We start from the raw sequence: 16,024 nt of genomic DNA on the forward strand, positions 1-16,024 counted from the left end.
AAATCAAGTTCAGTTGAAAACATTTGTTTTTGATGCTGTACCACTATACTGGATATAATAATTCACATCTCAGAACTACCCATAAAATAAACTAAATTTTTATTACAAATTACAAAGTTTATTATTTACGAGAGCTTATAGCATGGAAATATCTTTCCACCTAATATAAAGCATTCAGATGTGAAGGGGTTAAATTTCCTAAAAATTTCATAATCCCTTTGTGTGTTATCTGATCTTCTCCCTTAACATGACCTTAGTCGGAACCCTTCTTGTATCTATAGGTGCTATGGAAAGTAAGTCTACTGTAGCAACTACAATTCTAAAGAAGAAGAAGCTTTTTAACAACAGCTTGAGGGAAAGGGGGCAGCTTATGCTTGTCCAGTGACTAATTCTATGTCCTTTGTTGAAAAATGTATAAAAGACAGTTAGTTATTGGATAAGAGTTACAGCTATGATAATTTGAAGTTATCTCACTACAGCTAAAATAAAATACATTTAACATTTGTCTATTGAAATGTACATATATGTATATGTAGCTTAAGATTAGCAAAAGAAAAATATACAAAAAAAACCACCTCCTTCTCACAGAGATCATTTTTTTCCTGTCACAGGAAAAGAATGGAGAAAGAATCTTTTCCATTTCTTTTAGAATGAGATTACTGCCTCATGCAATTACATTTTTAAAAACTTTACAATCATTGTATTCTAATAGCAGAAGAGTTTTGGGGGTTGGGATTGCTAACTTAATTATCATAACTGTACAAAAAAAATAATTCATACTTATGTCCTCTAAATCATGTACTTCTTTATTTATCATAAATGTTTTTCCTAAGTTTGATTAACATCTTATAATAAAATAGTTCACTATTTCACACTGAACAAGAGAGAATTCAAGTTACATAAAAAAAAATCTGTTATCTTTCTCACTGTTGATAGCTTTAATATTTTAAATCAGAAGTTTTTGTTTCTTTAAATTTTTTTATTCACTACTTTGACATAAAGATGCGACACAAATAAATGGGGTAATTTTTGAAAATGATTTGAAATGTTAATCCCTTTTTAATCAATATACTATATCCAAGGGTCAGTTATATTCCTTTTACTATGTTACAACTGGCTATTATGTATTATTCATCATACTTCAATTTTATTTTTCACGAAATTTAACAATTTTCGTAACTTATTAATTTTTTTTTTTGATTACTTAAAACAGTTTTTCATTTTCAAATCGCATTTTTAAGTGCATCACTACAATCAAGCTTATCATGCAATGTTTAAGATGTTGCAAATCTATTTCTAAACGTCAAGGTCATGGACATACAAAACTACATAAATACAGATTAGAACCAGTGGTGTTTTGAAGCCAAGATTGAAAAAATACTATTTCAAATCAGTTTTAAAAATTTGGGTCCTATTAAATGTAAATAATATGCACTGTTACATTCTTTAATCCAAGCTGGACGGGTTTTTTATGCAAGAGAAGTCAGCACAATTTTTTGTATATAAGCTTGTTAATTTCTTTTGCTGTGTCACTATCAAGTTGAAAAACAATAAAAAAGATATTCAGAAAAGATGGCTTACAGCCAGAATAACTTAGTATAAAAGCAGAAGGGTTTTTTATTTCCTCTGTCGAAAAACAAAATAAACAGGCAACTTTAGTTGCCAATCTATTTTGGCTTCATCCTCAACAGACAATTACTTAGGAGGAAAATTATTTGAACATTAAAGTATTTAAGAATGCAAGTAAAGAACTATATAAAACAATCATATTACTCTTTGAGTAAAATATTGAGATAGAGAGCCCGTGATGATTGTACTTCCCTCTCCTATTGATGAAAATTAAAAGCCAATCATGCTCCATATAATCAAAATTATCATCTCAAATTTCATCCAGATCGGTCCATTGAGTCTGGTTATATCAGCAAAAACAGGGTTACACATACACACGCGCACGTGCACACACAAATTCCAAAATTTTTCAACAATAAAATTGTTTTTTGGTCAGTCATGAAATGTAAAGATCTGAAAAATCAGACACCCAAAATTTGACCTGATTATCATACTTTTCCTTATATAGCGTACTGTAAAATTATACAATTTTATATAGCATACTGTACAGTTATACAATTTAATTAGATGACCAGGAAAGTAAAAGCATGTCTAAAATAGGACCTATTTTATTATCATATAACCAACAATTGGATCATGATGGGATTTTACTGGGAGGGGGGTCAAAATTTCAAATGGGAGCAATGGTCATTTGATATATCATTTTAAAGAAACTGATGAGACAAGAAAAATGATACTATTAAAACTAAATTCTTATGCACAATCCAAAACGGTGGCCAACAATGAGTTTTTTTCAGACAGTTAACTATGGTTGTAAGCTCACCTTTAATTTTTCAAATACTTACTTTAATTAAACTTACAGTCATGAAGAATTTTATTTAATTTAAATAAATAATAGTTTGCAATTTAATTACTTTTTCATGTATAATTAATTCTATTTTTTATTTAAAAAAAGTCCTATAAACTCAAGAATTAAAAATACTGCCTAATAAAATTGTTTCAATTAAAAAATGTTATTGCTCCTCATCTCATATTAAATTTTCAAACTGCCTTCCTCTTCCTCCATCCAGTAATACAAGTGATGCTCGAAAGCTTCTCTCCCATAGTGAAAAGTTTCCTATCACTAGTATTAGGATCATTTTTCTTGTTACATCAAGCTCTTTAAAATATCAAATAAACATTGGTCCCATCTGAAACTTTTGAACCCCCCCCCCCCCGCAAATAAAAAAGAGTGAAATCTGCATCCACTGAAGTAGCCTCTATAAGGAAGAATGCTGCAAAAGGCATCCAGTTATCTCAACTGTAAAAAAATTTGGAGTGGATGTAAGTTACTTTTGCCACCCGATTAAATTTTATTAGAATATTTTATCTATTTTTATGCTTATTTCTATTTTTAAAAAAAAGACAAAATGTTCCTATTAACATTTCTTCTAAAATGGACAAATTTTAATAGAAACTTTTTTATTTTAATACTGTGGATCACTTTCTGAAGTTATGCCTTTTATTCATGTTACATCCTGGATATTAATTCTTCTTTCAGGAGGTGCAGTTAAGTATATAAATATTTCATCTAAATTAAACATACGAAATCAATCGACAAAACAGTTATAAAACATAACTGAAAAAATAATTTTCAATAAAATACTTTAAAATTTTAAAACATCATACTCAAAGTATATAAAATTTTATTGGCAGATGAAAAAATACAATGCCTTACATTTCTCATTTTCTCTACACCATAAAGTCCTAAATTAAACAATCTCCTCAGCTAGATTCAAAATAGTGTCAAAACACACAGAAATGGAATTTAATTGAAAACCTACTCCTAGCAGTAAATAAATTAATATATTTACAGAGATAAAGTAAAAGAAAAAATGTACGCTGTTGTGCTACATCATGCAAATATAAGCACACACTTTTGGTCTGTTCAATGAGTTATATGAGGTTAATAAAAACTTATTCAACAAAACTCATCATAATCTAAATAGAAAAAAAAAGGAAAAATTATTTAAAATTATGTTACCTGAAAATATTTATGCCAAAGAACACAACCATAAACACACAGTATCGATAGCAATGAAATAAGAAGAAGCCAGAAAATAATATTTATAGCTTGGGTATGCGAGAATAATTCTTTTCCATTTTTAATGCAAAGTAATGCTTCTGTTGCCATTATTGCACCATAAACCCAACACTGAGTTCCAACACGTTTACACTGAGGATCTGTTACGTATGTGTAATATTGCCTAAAATAGAAAAAAAATAAAACACATAAATGCCCACAAAAAAAAAACACAAATCAGAATTATGCATCAAGTATTGCAATAATCATAATTATTAATATTCATTTATTTATTTATTTTTTTTTTAATTTAGTTTTACATATAATTTTCCTAGAGTTAATGGTGATGAAAACAGTTTAAATGAGCATTTGATTTTTACTTGTAAATGAATTTTTAGCATTTTCTATTTACAAAATTACTTCAACAACCATTTAGTTTAGCTCATTATTTATAGTTACCTGTCCAGCAGATATAAATAATAATTTTAAGAAATTACTGCATGCAGCAAAAAGAAAACCTTAAGTTATATCTTATAAATCATTTGATGGCAAAAATCTGGATTTTGTACCACACTAAGACTTGTTCTTTTCTTTATTATTGTCATGAGTTGCAGTTAATTTAAAAAAAAAACCTCTAGGAATTACAGCCTAGAGGTCTTCCTGTACCCTGTTTTTTATTCATTTTCTTGGTGTATATTCAATTATAATGTGTTTTGTACTTCATTATGATTATAAAGTGTACAAAAGAAAATATCGGAATTTTAAAACTATTTAATATCTCTTAATTTGAGACAGTAATGAATCATTAATAAAATGAAAAAGTAACTCTTATAGTTTTTCTCTACAAGTGTTCTAAGCAAGCACCTTTCTTCATGCAGCACCAACTGATAGGAAAATTCATCCCGTACTTTAACTGGCATGTCTGGAGTAATGGAAACAACAGGTACTTCAATTCTGCACCTTAAATTGAATAAATCAGGTAGTGACAAGTAAATAAGATACTCTATAAAATCACAAAGAAAAAATTACATGAAGTGAGATCAAGTGACCTTGGAGGACACTGCAAACAAGCTGTCATCAGGTCAATGTTGACTGATCCAGCAACCGGGGTAAATGTCATTCAACCGATCCTATACAGAGTTTTGCTGATTAGGAATGCTATTATCTGGTTCATCTTGCAGTCAAGGACAGAGTCATGTATGCAGCATACCTAAATAAACAATTCTCATTACGCTCACGTCTGTGAAAAAGAACAGCTCCTAAACTTGCCGTTAGGATATTGTACTACATAACATATAATTTTGGGGAGTCCTTTATGCATAGTAAGAGTCATGAGGATTTTCTGACATTCAGATATAAACATAAATTGTGTTAATGTCTCCACTAAGATGAAATGTTAACTCGCCACTAAACACAATGTGGATCAAGAAAGTCATTGTCTTCACACTGGAACATTTCAATCGCTAAGCCAGCATGCACAGCTTAGTTGGTAGGCTTCAAAGCCTGTAACAACTGCAAATGATTTGGATGAAAATAGTGTTTCCTTAAAACATTCCACACTGTCATCACTGCATTGCTAGTTCACGCCTAGCCTTCCTTAAGGTTTCTTAGGACTATGCAGAAAAGACTTCCTGACACATAAATATTTTAAGACACCCTTGGTCATCCAATACCCTTTCATTTTTCACAATAGATTGTTTCAAACTGATTATACTGTAAATGAATGCTATTGTTACTTGGAAGATGACGAATAAACTTTCTACTGTTCAATGCACATTGAACAGCAACTACAGATTCATATTTAGCAAACCACATAAGGTTTCCTGTTCATGAGTCACCATCTTTACTAGTGATGCTGTTAAGCAGCAAAATAGAGAATTAATCTATGGTCAAGCACACAACTAAAACTGTTCTTTTTGGTGTTTGATTCTAGCCTTAAATCAACACCAACGTATCATTCAAGAGATGTAACATATTAAAATAGTGATATTTTATTTTGAATACTCAATGTAACAAATTAGTATTTAAGGAGAGTTCATTCTGTTAAATATTTTTAAAAATATACATTTTATAAAAAATATGACTAATAAATAATTTATTATTTATTTTATATATAATAATTTTTGTATATAATTTTATAAAAATAAAAATAAGACTTCAATGAATAAAAATAACCCAGTAATCCACAGCAATTAATAATTCATATAATATTCAATTTTTAATTAAATGAACATAAAATTAAAAAAAAAGAAATTACAATAAAACTGAATCAGCTTGTTTTAGACACCCATTATTACCTATCCCAGAAAATATATGCAAAATATTATGCATTTGGAACAGTACATTACTGGTAACTTGTTACTTGTTTTGTAAAAAAGAAAAAACTAATCCTTTTCTGCAACTTAACACCGATTAGACACTTTCCATTTCCGTTCTTTTTCCAGAAGATTTCTTGAGAATTTTTGCCTTTTAGACAGAACACTTCACATCCTGAGTTGTTTTATCACATTATGCTGAATAATAGTGATGTGAGAAAATTTTAGTATTTAAGTGTCTTTAATTTTGACAACAGCCAGAAATCATAACAGGAGACTAGTAAGGTGAATAAATAGGATCATCTAATCAATATTTTGGCCAGAAACTCTCTCAATGAGCACACCATGACTTATCATAAATGGTCATAAAGGATGATCCACTTATCAGACCATAATTCAGAGCTTTTCTTTAAGACGAATCATGTAATATTTCAGCGCTATTAATCTTTTCATTAGTCATAAATCACATACTCAATTATCCTCAAGGCCAACAAAACAAATCTCACAACAAGTTTACATCTGTCATGTAAATGTGTTTTTTTTTTTGTTGCCAATTCTGGGGAACCCAACCCTAGAACTTCTAAAGTGCTTAAGACTCAACTTTTTCAGAGCATCCACGTAAAGTACCACTTTAAGTTTCAGCAGTTATGTTGATTTTCACATAAAATTTGCTGTTAACAGGCTACTCTAAATTTTGATTACTTATTTTTATGCAGTAGTCTACACTTTATTGTTTTAGGAACAGCCAACTAATAAATGAGCATGTCAGGTTGAGGTTTGGATATAAATCAGTACATGCACAAACACAATTACTCATGTGATTCCAACAAAACCACTATATCACTGACACTATGCAACCATTCCAGGAATTAATTGTCACATCTAAAACATCAGTATCATATTGAAAACCATTAAAACATAATAAACATTATTAATTTACCTAACAGATGGAGCAACAACAATGCCGACTAAAATAAGTCTCCAAATGACTAGAGGATGACTAGGTGGCATTTCAAATATATGCTTCAAGAAGAATGTGTTCAACTCACAGATCTGCCAGAATATTACTAACTGACAAATAGCAAAAAACCGCATATATGTACAAGTAGGATCAAGCCACCTAACATGTGTCCAACTACCAGGGGTAAATTGAAGTACCACTCTTTTTAACTTACCAGTAGTTGAATGGATATCCCTGAAAACAAAAATGTATTATAAAATATCAATAATAAAATAAATTTTAAGTATACTAGATTTTTTTTTTTTAGTATTACGTTAAGGAGATTTACGTTAATTGAGATCAGCCTTTTCCCAACTAGTATCTCAGCCATGGGCATTTGTGCATAAGTCATCAGTAATTATGCATGTGGCACTTAATGTACGAAGAATTTATGTCTGGTGTAAGATTACAGGAAACGGGACAGTGGGATTATTTCTTCAATTTAAATGTAACAAGCAATTACCTTGATATGTTACTATTAAATGACCCTGTGTTGACACTGCCATCCATATATTTAGGAACAAGATCCATATAGTTAGACAATATCTCTATAAAACTTTTCTTGAATGCCATCTGTCATTTGAATGGCCCCCACTACGTTCACATGACTTTTTGTTCTGGCAATTATCAAGACACTTTCTTCAAATCCATAGAAGTGACCTGTCTCAATCCACTGATTTAAAAACTCAGCCGATTTCATATACAAAGACAAAACTTGACTATAAAAAATTAATTCACTGGATATTGGCTTTGTAAATGTTATGAATGCATAAGGGTACTGCAAAGATGACACCTTCCAACATTTCTGACCTGTAATTCACAACAAAATTTTTTTATAACTGTTTACTTATTTATTAATTGAGGAGGTAGGCTTATGCCAATCCAGTGTAAACAAAATAAGTAACATCCATTAGCAACTAATGAAATAAAAAACCAACTCAAATAGCCATCACTTTGAAAATCTATAAGAGTTAAGGAGATTACAAGGCATGTTTTGAAGTAAGTTCTGTTATATTATATGAATTATACTAAAGTAAGACTGGTTCATTTCAAGAAGAGTGAATGAACATTCATGATGAAGAGCATAGCGGCTAGCCATAAATAACAGATGATTTAATTAAAAAAGTCAACAAAAAAAATAGTGAAAATGAGTGGTTCATCACGTCACAACTGTCTGATATTTCCTGATCTCACAATCTTTGATTTATAAAATTTTGAATGAAAAATTGGACTAAAAAAAAAAAGTGTGTGCCAGATGAATGCTGAAGATATTAACAGACACAAACAAGGAAAAATATCTTTTTGCAGTGCATGAATTTTTCCAATTATGTAAAAGAAGTTGACTAAGAATTTTTTGATCACACTGTTATCGAACATGAAATCTGGATTTCTTATTCAAACACTGAAACAAAGCAGCATTCAATGCAGTATCAGCATTCATAATCTATATAGAAGTTCAAACAAGAAAGTTCAGTAAAGAAGCTTTTGGCTACTGTTTTATGGGACAAAAAAGGTGCCTTGCTTATCAAATTTAGTGATCATGGAACTACTGTGAATGCCAATAAGTACTGCGAAATGTTAAAAAATCTTATAAGAGCTATAAAACACAAACGACATAAGATGTTATCCTGCAGGATTTTATTTTTGCATGACAATGCCTGGCCACATACACCAAATCAGACAGTAAGGGGATTGGAAAAAAATTATTTAAAAATCTTCAATAAGGCACTTTTTAGACCTAACAGCTCACAGAGATTATTTTTTTCCTCACGTTAAACAGTGACTAGCACCACAAAGGTTGGGCAATGACAACAGATTGAAATACAGTATTAAGTAAATGGTATTGAAAAATTGTATTTCAATTGAATTGAAAACTGTGTGATTCAAATCACTGGTTGCGGAATTTCTTGACAATAATTTGAAGAAGGAATGAAGAAGTTAGTGAAACACTATGAAACATGTGTTGAAACTGAAAGCAGCTTTGCATAAAAGTAGTAAACAAATGTAGTTTTTATGAATAAGTAACAGTTGTTCATATTTTTCAGTTTTGTTTTTATTTCAAAATGGACCTTACTTTTAAAAAAAACCATGCCTTGTAGAATAATTTTAAGATTTCAAAAAAATAAAACCTTGAGACCTACATATTGCTGATGTCTGCGATTGGTGTGGTAATATCTCTGACTTTCATCTGACACTTCCAAGTACTAAATCAACTTGGTAATGCTTTTATTCGCATGATATGAATGAAATTAATTTATTGAAAAAAAAAGAGTAAGGCAACTTACCAAGCGCATGCGCGCGCACACACACATTTAATAGATCAACCCTAAGTACAGAATAATTGAAATAGGATGACTTACCTTATTTCACTACACAAATACAAGTGCTTTCACAAACTTGATTTGCATCATCAGCTGCATACATTTATATATATTTTACAAAAAACATCATAAACTTCCAATCCATGATAACATACCATTTATTCACTTATAATTTTATGTTAAAAATATTTTTAAACCAATTAAATTTTAATAATCTTAAATTAAATTTAACTTATACTTAAAAATCTTAGATAACATTTTTAAAAACTTTTACTTAAATTAAACATTTTTTTAAAATTATAATCAAAACAAGAAATAAAAAACATAAAATATAAAAAAAAACTGCTTAAAACTAAAAAGATCAATCAATTAAGTTAAAATTGAAATATAAAAATATAATTAAAACAAGCATAAAAATTAAAACTTAAGCAAAGCAAAATCATATCCCAGCCATTTCACTGAATTTACTCTACTAACCATATTGAAAGATCAAAATTACTCACCACTACCATCAAAACTGATAGTGGTACTATCTACTGCATCCTTAATAATACCGTCATCCTTGTATACTATCTGAGGGTTGATCATATTAAATTTATTCTAATGTTTATATACATAATACTTTTCTAAAATGTCAAAAACCTTATTATTCCTATCCATATCGCTTTTTTAATTTATAATTTTAATTGTGTGTTTACTTTTAATCAAATGATCTAATACATTCAAAAAACCCAGTTTACCTTTCTTATAACATCTAAAATGTTCCACGAATCCAGTTTTAAAAGATCTAGTGGTCTTAACAATATAAACATGGTCACAATCATTACATAGAATTTTATAAATACCACTCAAATTGTAACAGAACATACATACTTCAAATATATATTGTCAATTATTTTTGTTATTTATTGGTAAATTTGTGTTATTTATCATTTTTACCATTTGTTTATTATAAATATTATCTACCAACCTACTATCATAACCATAATATATTGCAAACTGTTTTATAATATTTAATTCTTTGTTTAATTCATTTTTATGTACATTATTTTTCATATAATTAATTGCTCTATTTACCATATTTATATAAGTACTAATCTTATGTGACCATGGGTAATGTATAGTAGTTTTGTTAGTATAGTGGTTTGTCTATATATATATATATATATATATATATATATAGAGAGAGAGAGAGAGAGAGAGAGAGAGAGAGAGAGAGAGAAATTAAAAACTCAATCTAGAAATAAGTACCCAAACCTAACTGATAAAAAAAATTCACACATAATGAATATGAATGCCAACAAATATCCATAAATAATAATATAAAGACTAATAGAAATTATGATGATAAAAATGATGACATTTAATGACAGTAGAATTAAAAATTAATAATAAAAGATGTTTCAAAAAGGAGATAACCCTCAAAATGAAGATTTCTAATTTGCATCAACAGACATTATTCTTTGACAAATGTACACATAGTTAGTTGCACACATTAATTAAAATAACCTTATATGAATAGTCATTTCAGTACTGATTACTTTGTGTTGTCAGCCATTTTACAAGGATGACTGTGTATTTATTATGAAGGATTATTTTTTATTTTTCTATTTTATAAATCAGTTTAAACTTGGTCACTAACTTGGTCACCACAAACATTTTTCTTAAAAAATTACCTTCACAATTACATTGTCACTGAGAGTTACTGATCTCAAGACTGTAAACATTTTAAATTGCATGCATTTGCATCAATATTGTTCCTGAAAGAACCAGTGATAACAAATGACCTATGATTGTCATAGGTATTTAATTTTTGTTAGTAACATTGGGAATGAGACAAGAGATCATTTTTATTAGTAGTAATAATGCTTGATTTCTTCTATATACATGTGTATAGTTAAAACACAAAAAAGCAAAGCAGTGAAAGTCCTTAAACTTTATATGAACAATCACTGAAAAACACAAAATTGGTGATCGATGAAGACACTTCCCAACACCATGCAGAAGTAATTTTTTTTTTTTAAATAAGTCTTTTTATAAAATTGTAGTTAGTAAAGTGTTTTGTGATTGCCCTAAATGTCTACTGCACTGTTAAAGGGAAAAATGTACCATGCTGGAGTCAACAAGGTGGCACTACCTGGAATACTGTTATTTTCTCAAAAAGTTTTTGGTCATTCATTGCTTGATCTCAAAATTGTTCGACTGCCAAGATTCGCCACCAGATATTTCCTTTAGAGATATTTAAAGAGTAGTTTTTGTAATTTGTCAGAATAATCTTCATACTCTTTTAAAAACTAACATTGAAAGAGAGATTTTTAATGATAGTAAACAAGCATTTCAAAAAATGGCTGTAAAAGTTATAGAAGAACCGGTGACCAGGTTTGAAGAAATCTCTTTTAACATTTCTGAAATCTAAGTTTTATATGGAATTAAATATATTTTTAATATCATTTCTATGTTGTGAAAAATAATTACAATAATACATTATGTATATATAATACTGATCATATAGATTAAAACTGATAACACATGTTATAAAATCCCAGTCTATTTTATAAAGTTAATACAAAAGAATTTAATAATAGTATTATCTTTTACAAGCTAGTATGCAAAACACATGAATACTACCATTAACCAGACATCAAAAAATGAAAACATTAACAAATAAATGATAAATTCACCAAAATTGCCAACTGTTAATATTGAAATTCAGTCATTTTAAACTTACTTTATACTAACCCATTTGTACTCTCTCATTTCTAGAATTTTACATATTTTAAGACCAAGCCATATGCCGAGTCCATTACAAAGTAATACGTCCAATATTAAAGCATCCCACCAACACTCAATAAAGTTTGGTAACAAATGAGCAAATGCTATCTAAAACAACAAAAAAACAACATTATATATCCTACATTCATTCTGAAGTCTCAACAGTATTAACACCTCCTAATCAAATTTTTTAGTGATGAGCTTCCTAAGCCATCATTAATAAATAATGCACACAGAAACAAAAAAGATACTTATTCTTTAATCATTATTACATAGAGATTTTCTCTTTTGTGACTTCAATTCAGAGCATTTTTAACAATAAATAAATAGTATTTATTGTATCTTCAAAAACAAAGCATGAATTATGAATTACTGGAGTACAGATTTGCTCCCACAAACAAACAAATTTACTTAAAAACCATTAAATTTTAAATTACACAAACATATGAAGGACAGCTAAAATGTAATGCATACTGGAACGCAACAGGAAAATAAAATGTTGCACAATTCAGCAGGTACTGCCATTTTATAGTTTCATTCCTCTACTACTAAAATTCCAAAACTCATATTTCTTTTTGGCAATGCACTCTCATTTTTTGTCAGTCGCTATTGTTATAGTCGAGTGCACCTGCTTTGAAAGTTTTTAAAACAACATGCAGCAACTGAAGTTTTAACAGCAGAATAAGTGAATGCCAGTAACATTTATTGTAGTCTAAAAGCAATTTTTGGTGACAAAACTATTGATGAAACTGTAAGTAGGTGGGCAATAAAATCTTGTATTTCAGAAGCTGGCAAAATGAATACTGAGGATGAACCTTGCACTAATCAATTGGTTTCTGTAACTGATAAGAAATACCAAAAGAAGGTGGAAGAATCAGTTCAAAATGACCATCACATCACACAACAATGTATCACCACCCAGATAAGCAGATCAAACAAATGAGTAGGACACATAATTGTACACATGTGCTAATGTCTGTAAATGGTAGGTGCCATCCAAACTCACAGAAAACAAGAAACAATGAAAGGAATTTTGTGAACAGCTTCTGAAACATTATCATGTTGATGGAGACGACTTCCTTTTCAATAATTTGATGGAAGATGAAACTTTAGTACATCATTTAGTGAAGTGAATAAAAACCAGTATTTACTTTTACTTGCAATTATACAAGTGTGTACTTGCAGTTCTGTGAATAAACAACGGTAAACCAAATACTTGACAAGTATTCTCTTTACTTGTAAAATAGGGAAGTGAATAACCTTTACTTATCAAGCGTTTACTTGTAACTACACGCAATTACTGATTCCGGTCAGACTTTACTTAAAACGAGTGAATAAAATCCTAAGTTCGGAAGAGTATTCAAGTATTTACTGGTAGAATTTCAAGGTAGCTATTTAGTAACCTTATCAAACTTTCATTTAATTTTTTATACTTGGTATGGCTGCTTTTGTCAACATTCGTCAACCAAAAACTTACAAAGAAAGTAGAGTATTGAGTCCATGAAGATATGAAGAACTAATTCGTTTTACAAAAGAATCAGTTGAATTTTTGAATTTTTTATATTTATCATTTATTATTAAACTTTAATAAAATTTATTATTATTATAAATTTGTTACCCTTTTCCTTACCTCATTTTATAGATAAAAAAATGTAATAAGTATAAATAACAGGAGAAAAATAAATAAAGAGAAAAATCAGTACAAGAGAAAAAACAAAATTAATCATTTATACTGGATGTTTCTATTTTATGCTGGTGTGTGTATGTGTGTGTGTGTGTGTGTGTGCATGCATGTGTTCACACAAATGAATGAGCATGTGTTAGCACACATACGCACACGGTCCCCGCAACTATAAATGAATTTTTTATTTTTTTGTTTTTGGAAGTGATAGGTTTTTATTTTATTTTATTAAGGCTTACAAATACAAAATTAAATACGTACATTTTTTTTTACAGAAATACAAAAGGATTACTTCAACAATATGTATTGGCTGAGATCAAAATCTCTGTTCTCTTCATTAACTTCGCACCGTTCTGTTGAAAATGATTGCAGCTGACGTAATTTTATTTTCTCTTGTTCCAGTTTTGTGTCCTCTGTTTTAATTTTTATTTCCTCTCTCTTCATCTGCATTCTTGCAAGTTTCAGCTGCTCATTGAGAACGAGTCGCTGAAGATCAGTGGTTGATAGACCGGCTGTTTCATCAGTGTCCCAATGTTGTCTCTTTTTTTTACGTTTTTCAGGCTGTCCTGATTTTGAATGATTTTTGTCTGATAACTTGTTAGCGATTTCATTAGTAGGCTAATTTCATTAGTAGGGTATCTTCTTGAATCCTATTTTCAATTCCTACATTGGTTGCTCCTGGTATCTGATGCAGTACAGGATTTTCATGAATTTCAAGTAACTCAAGGAGGTTTGATTCCCATTTTAGTAATTTCACTGCTCTATTCCCACTTTTATTTTTGTCAGTTTTCTTTTTAAGATCTGTTTTCATGTTATTTAATTTTTTTTAGTTTTTCTACTGTTATTGACTTCCTCGCACTTTTCTGATATTCCTTCTGAATAGTGTTCCATGCTTTTTCTTTGGCAGCAATTCTTTTAGAACTCATAGACCGGTCTAAAACAACAGTGTTGTCTTTAAGAATATTTACCAAATAAATTCTGCTACTTTCTGACGCAGATGGTTCTACTGGTTCTTGTACTTCGAAATTATTCTCTTCACTAGACATGATGATGTTTGCTAAAAGACTGGCATGCAAACAGTGCTGGATTGATTAACCTTTTCAGATCATGTAGCCATTGAACTAGCTATGTACAGCGTCAGTTTTAAAATGCTGTTACGAAATCATTTTATATGGCATCTAAGTCGCTTATTTTGTTTATACGATGTAAAATGTTTTATTTAGACTAGAAAAAAATGACCATTTTTTTCTCAGAAATGTATAGCTTATCTTACTAGCAACATATCGATGTATTGAAACACATAATAAATTATGATATAGGGCACACAAAAAAAAGAAGGAATTTGTGGTCATAAATACGTCACTTTACTTGAGGTCTATAAATATCATTTCTGACAAATGATATCGGTAAACATGTAACACATAACGATTCGTAATGAATAAGAGTTTACAGTAAAAATGGTTTTTTGTCAATATGAATACCCTTTTGAGTGGAGGGAATTTTTATAAAACGTAGTTTTCTGAATCTACGTTCACTTATACTAACATATGTTACTAATCTGTGATTTATGACACGGGTTTTTCATCATATTTTGCCCAATTTTCAACCGATTTGCTTGAAAGTATTATTTTTAAAATGAGAAAACTATGTTTCATAACAGAAAGCAAAAAAAAAAAAAAATTTGCTAATAAAAAACGCGGTAGAAATGCGCAAAATAATTCTGCAATTAAATTACCGTAATTTTTGAGGCAATCAGATACCAACATATTTTCGCGGATACCAATCAACCGCGGATCATTGTGATGGGAAAAGATTAAAACAAAAGAAACGTTTGATGTATTGACAAACATGTCTGAACATGATGATGTACAGGATATGAATCATATAAGTGTTTACTTGATAAGTAAAGAGAATACTGGATAAGTAAAAGTAAAATGGGAAAACTACTGGCAAATACTTGGACAACTACAAATGTTACAAGTGTTTACTTATAAGTATTAGTAAAAGGTTATTCACTTAGTCTCAAGGGTTTACTTTACTTGACCAGTATTTACTTTAAAGTAAAAAGTATAGTTTATTCACTTCACTAATTATTATACAGAGGTAAAATGGCAGAGCATGACTATGGTTTGCTAGAGTCAAAAAAACTCAAACACAAACCTCTGCAAAATATAATCACTTGTCAAAGTTTTTGGATCCAACATCCAGCAGGTGACCTACCTGGAAGTTGAGTTGACTGTAAATTCTGTGGCACACATAGACATTAACACGCCTTAGGAGATGTGTATATCATGTTTGGCAATC

At 29.5% G+C, this 16,024-nt stretch overlaps 1 protein-coding gene across 7 annotated transcripts in view; it reads right to left on the reverse strand.

Annotated features, from left to right (window-relative positions):
* Pss (phosphatidylserine synthase 1 homolog l(3)77CDf) overlaps window positions 1–16,024 on the reverse strand; it is a 93,376-nt gene that overhangs the window by 59,196 nt on the left and 18,156 nt on the right. For all 7 annotated transcript variants that reach the window (XM_075356477.1, XM_075356475.1, XM_075356471.1 and 4 more), the window contains 3 exons: window positions 11,996–12,147; window positions 6,887–7,141; window positions 3,593–3,815 (listed from right to left, as the gene is read on the reverse strand). In XM_075356477.1, the coding sequence (XP_075212592.1) occupies window positions 3,593–3,815; window positions 6,887–7,141; window positions 11,996–12,147 (630 nt within the window). The remainder of the gene's footprint in view (window positions 1–3,592; window positions 3,816–6,886; window positions 7,142–11,995; window positions 12,148–16,024) is intronic.

This window comes from Lycorma delicatula, chromosome 2 (assembly GCF_047948215.1).
Source record: "Lycorma delicatula isolate Av1 chromosome 2, ASM4794821v1, whole genome shotgun sequence".
Taxonomy (NCBI): Eukaryota; Metazoa; Arthropoda; class Insecta; order Hemiptera; family Fulgoridae; genus Lycorma; species Lycorma delicatula.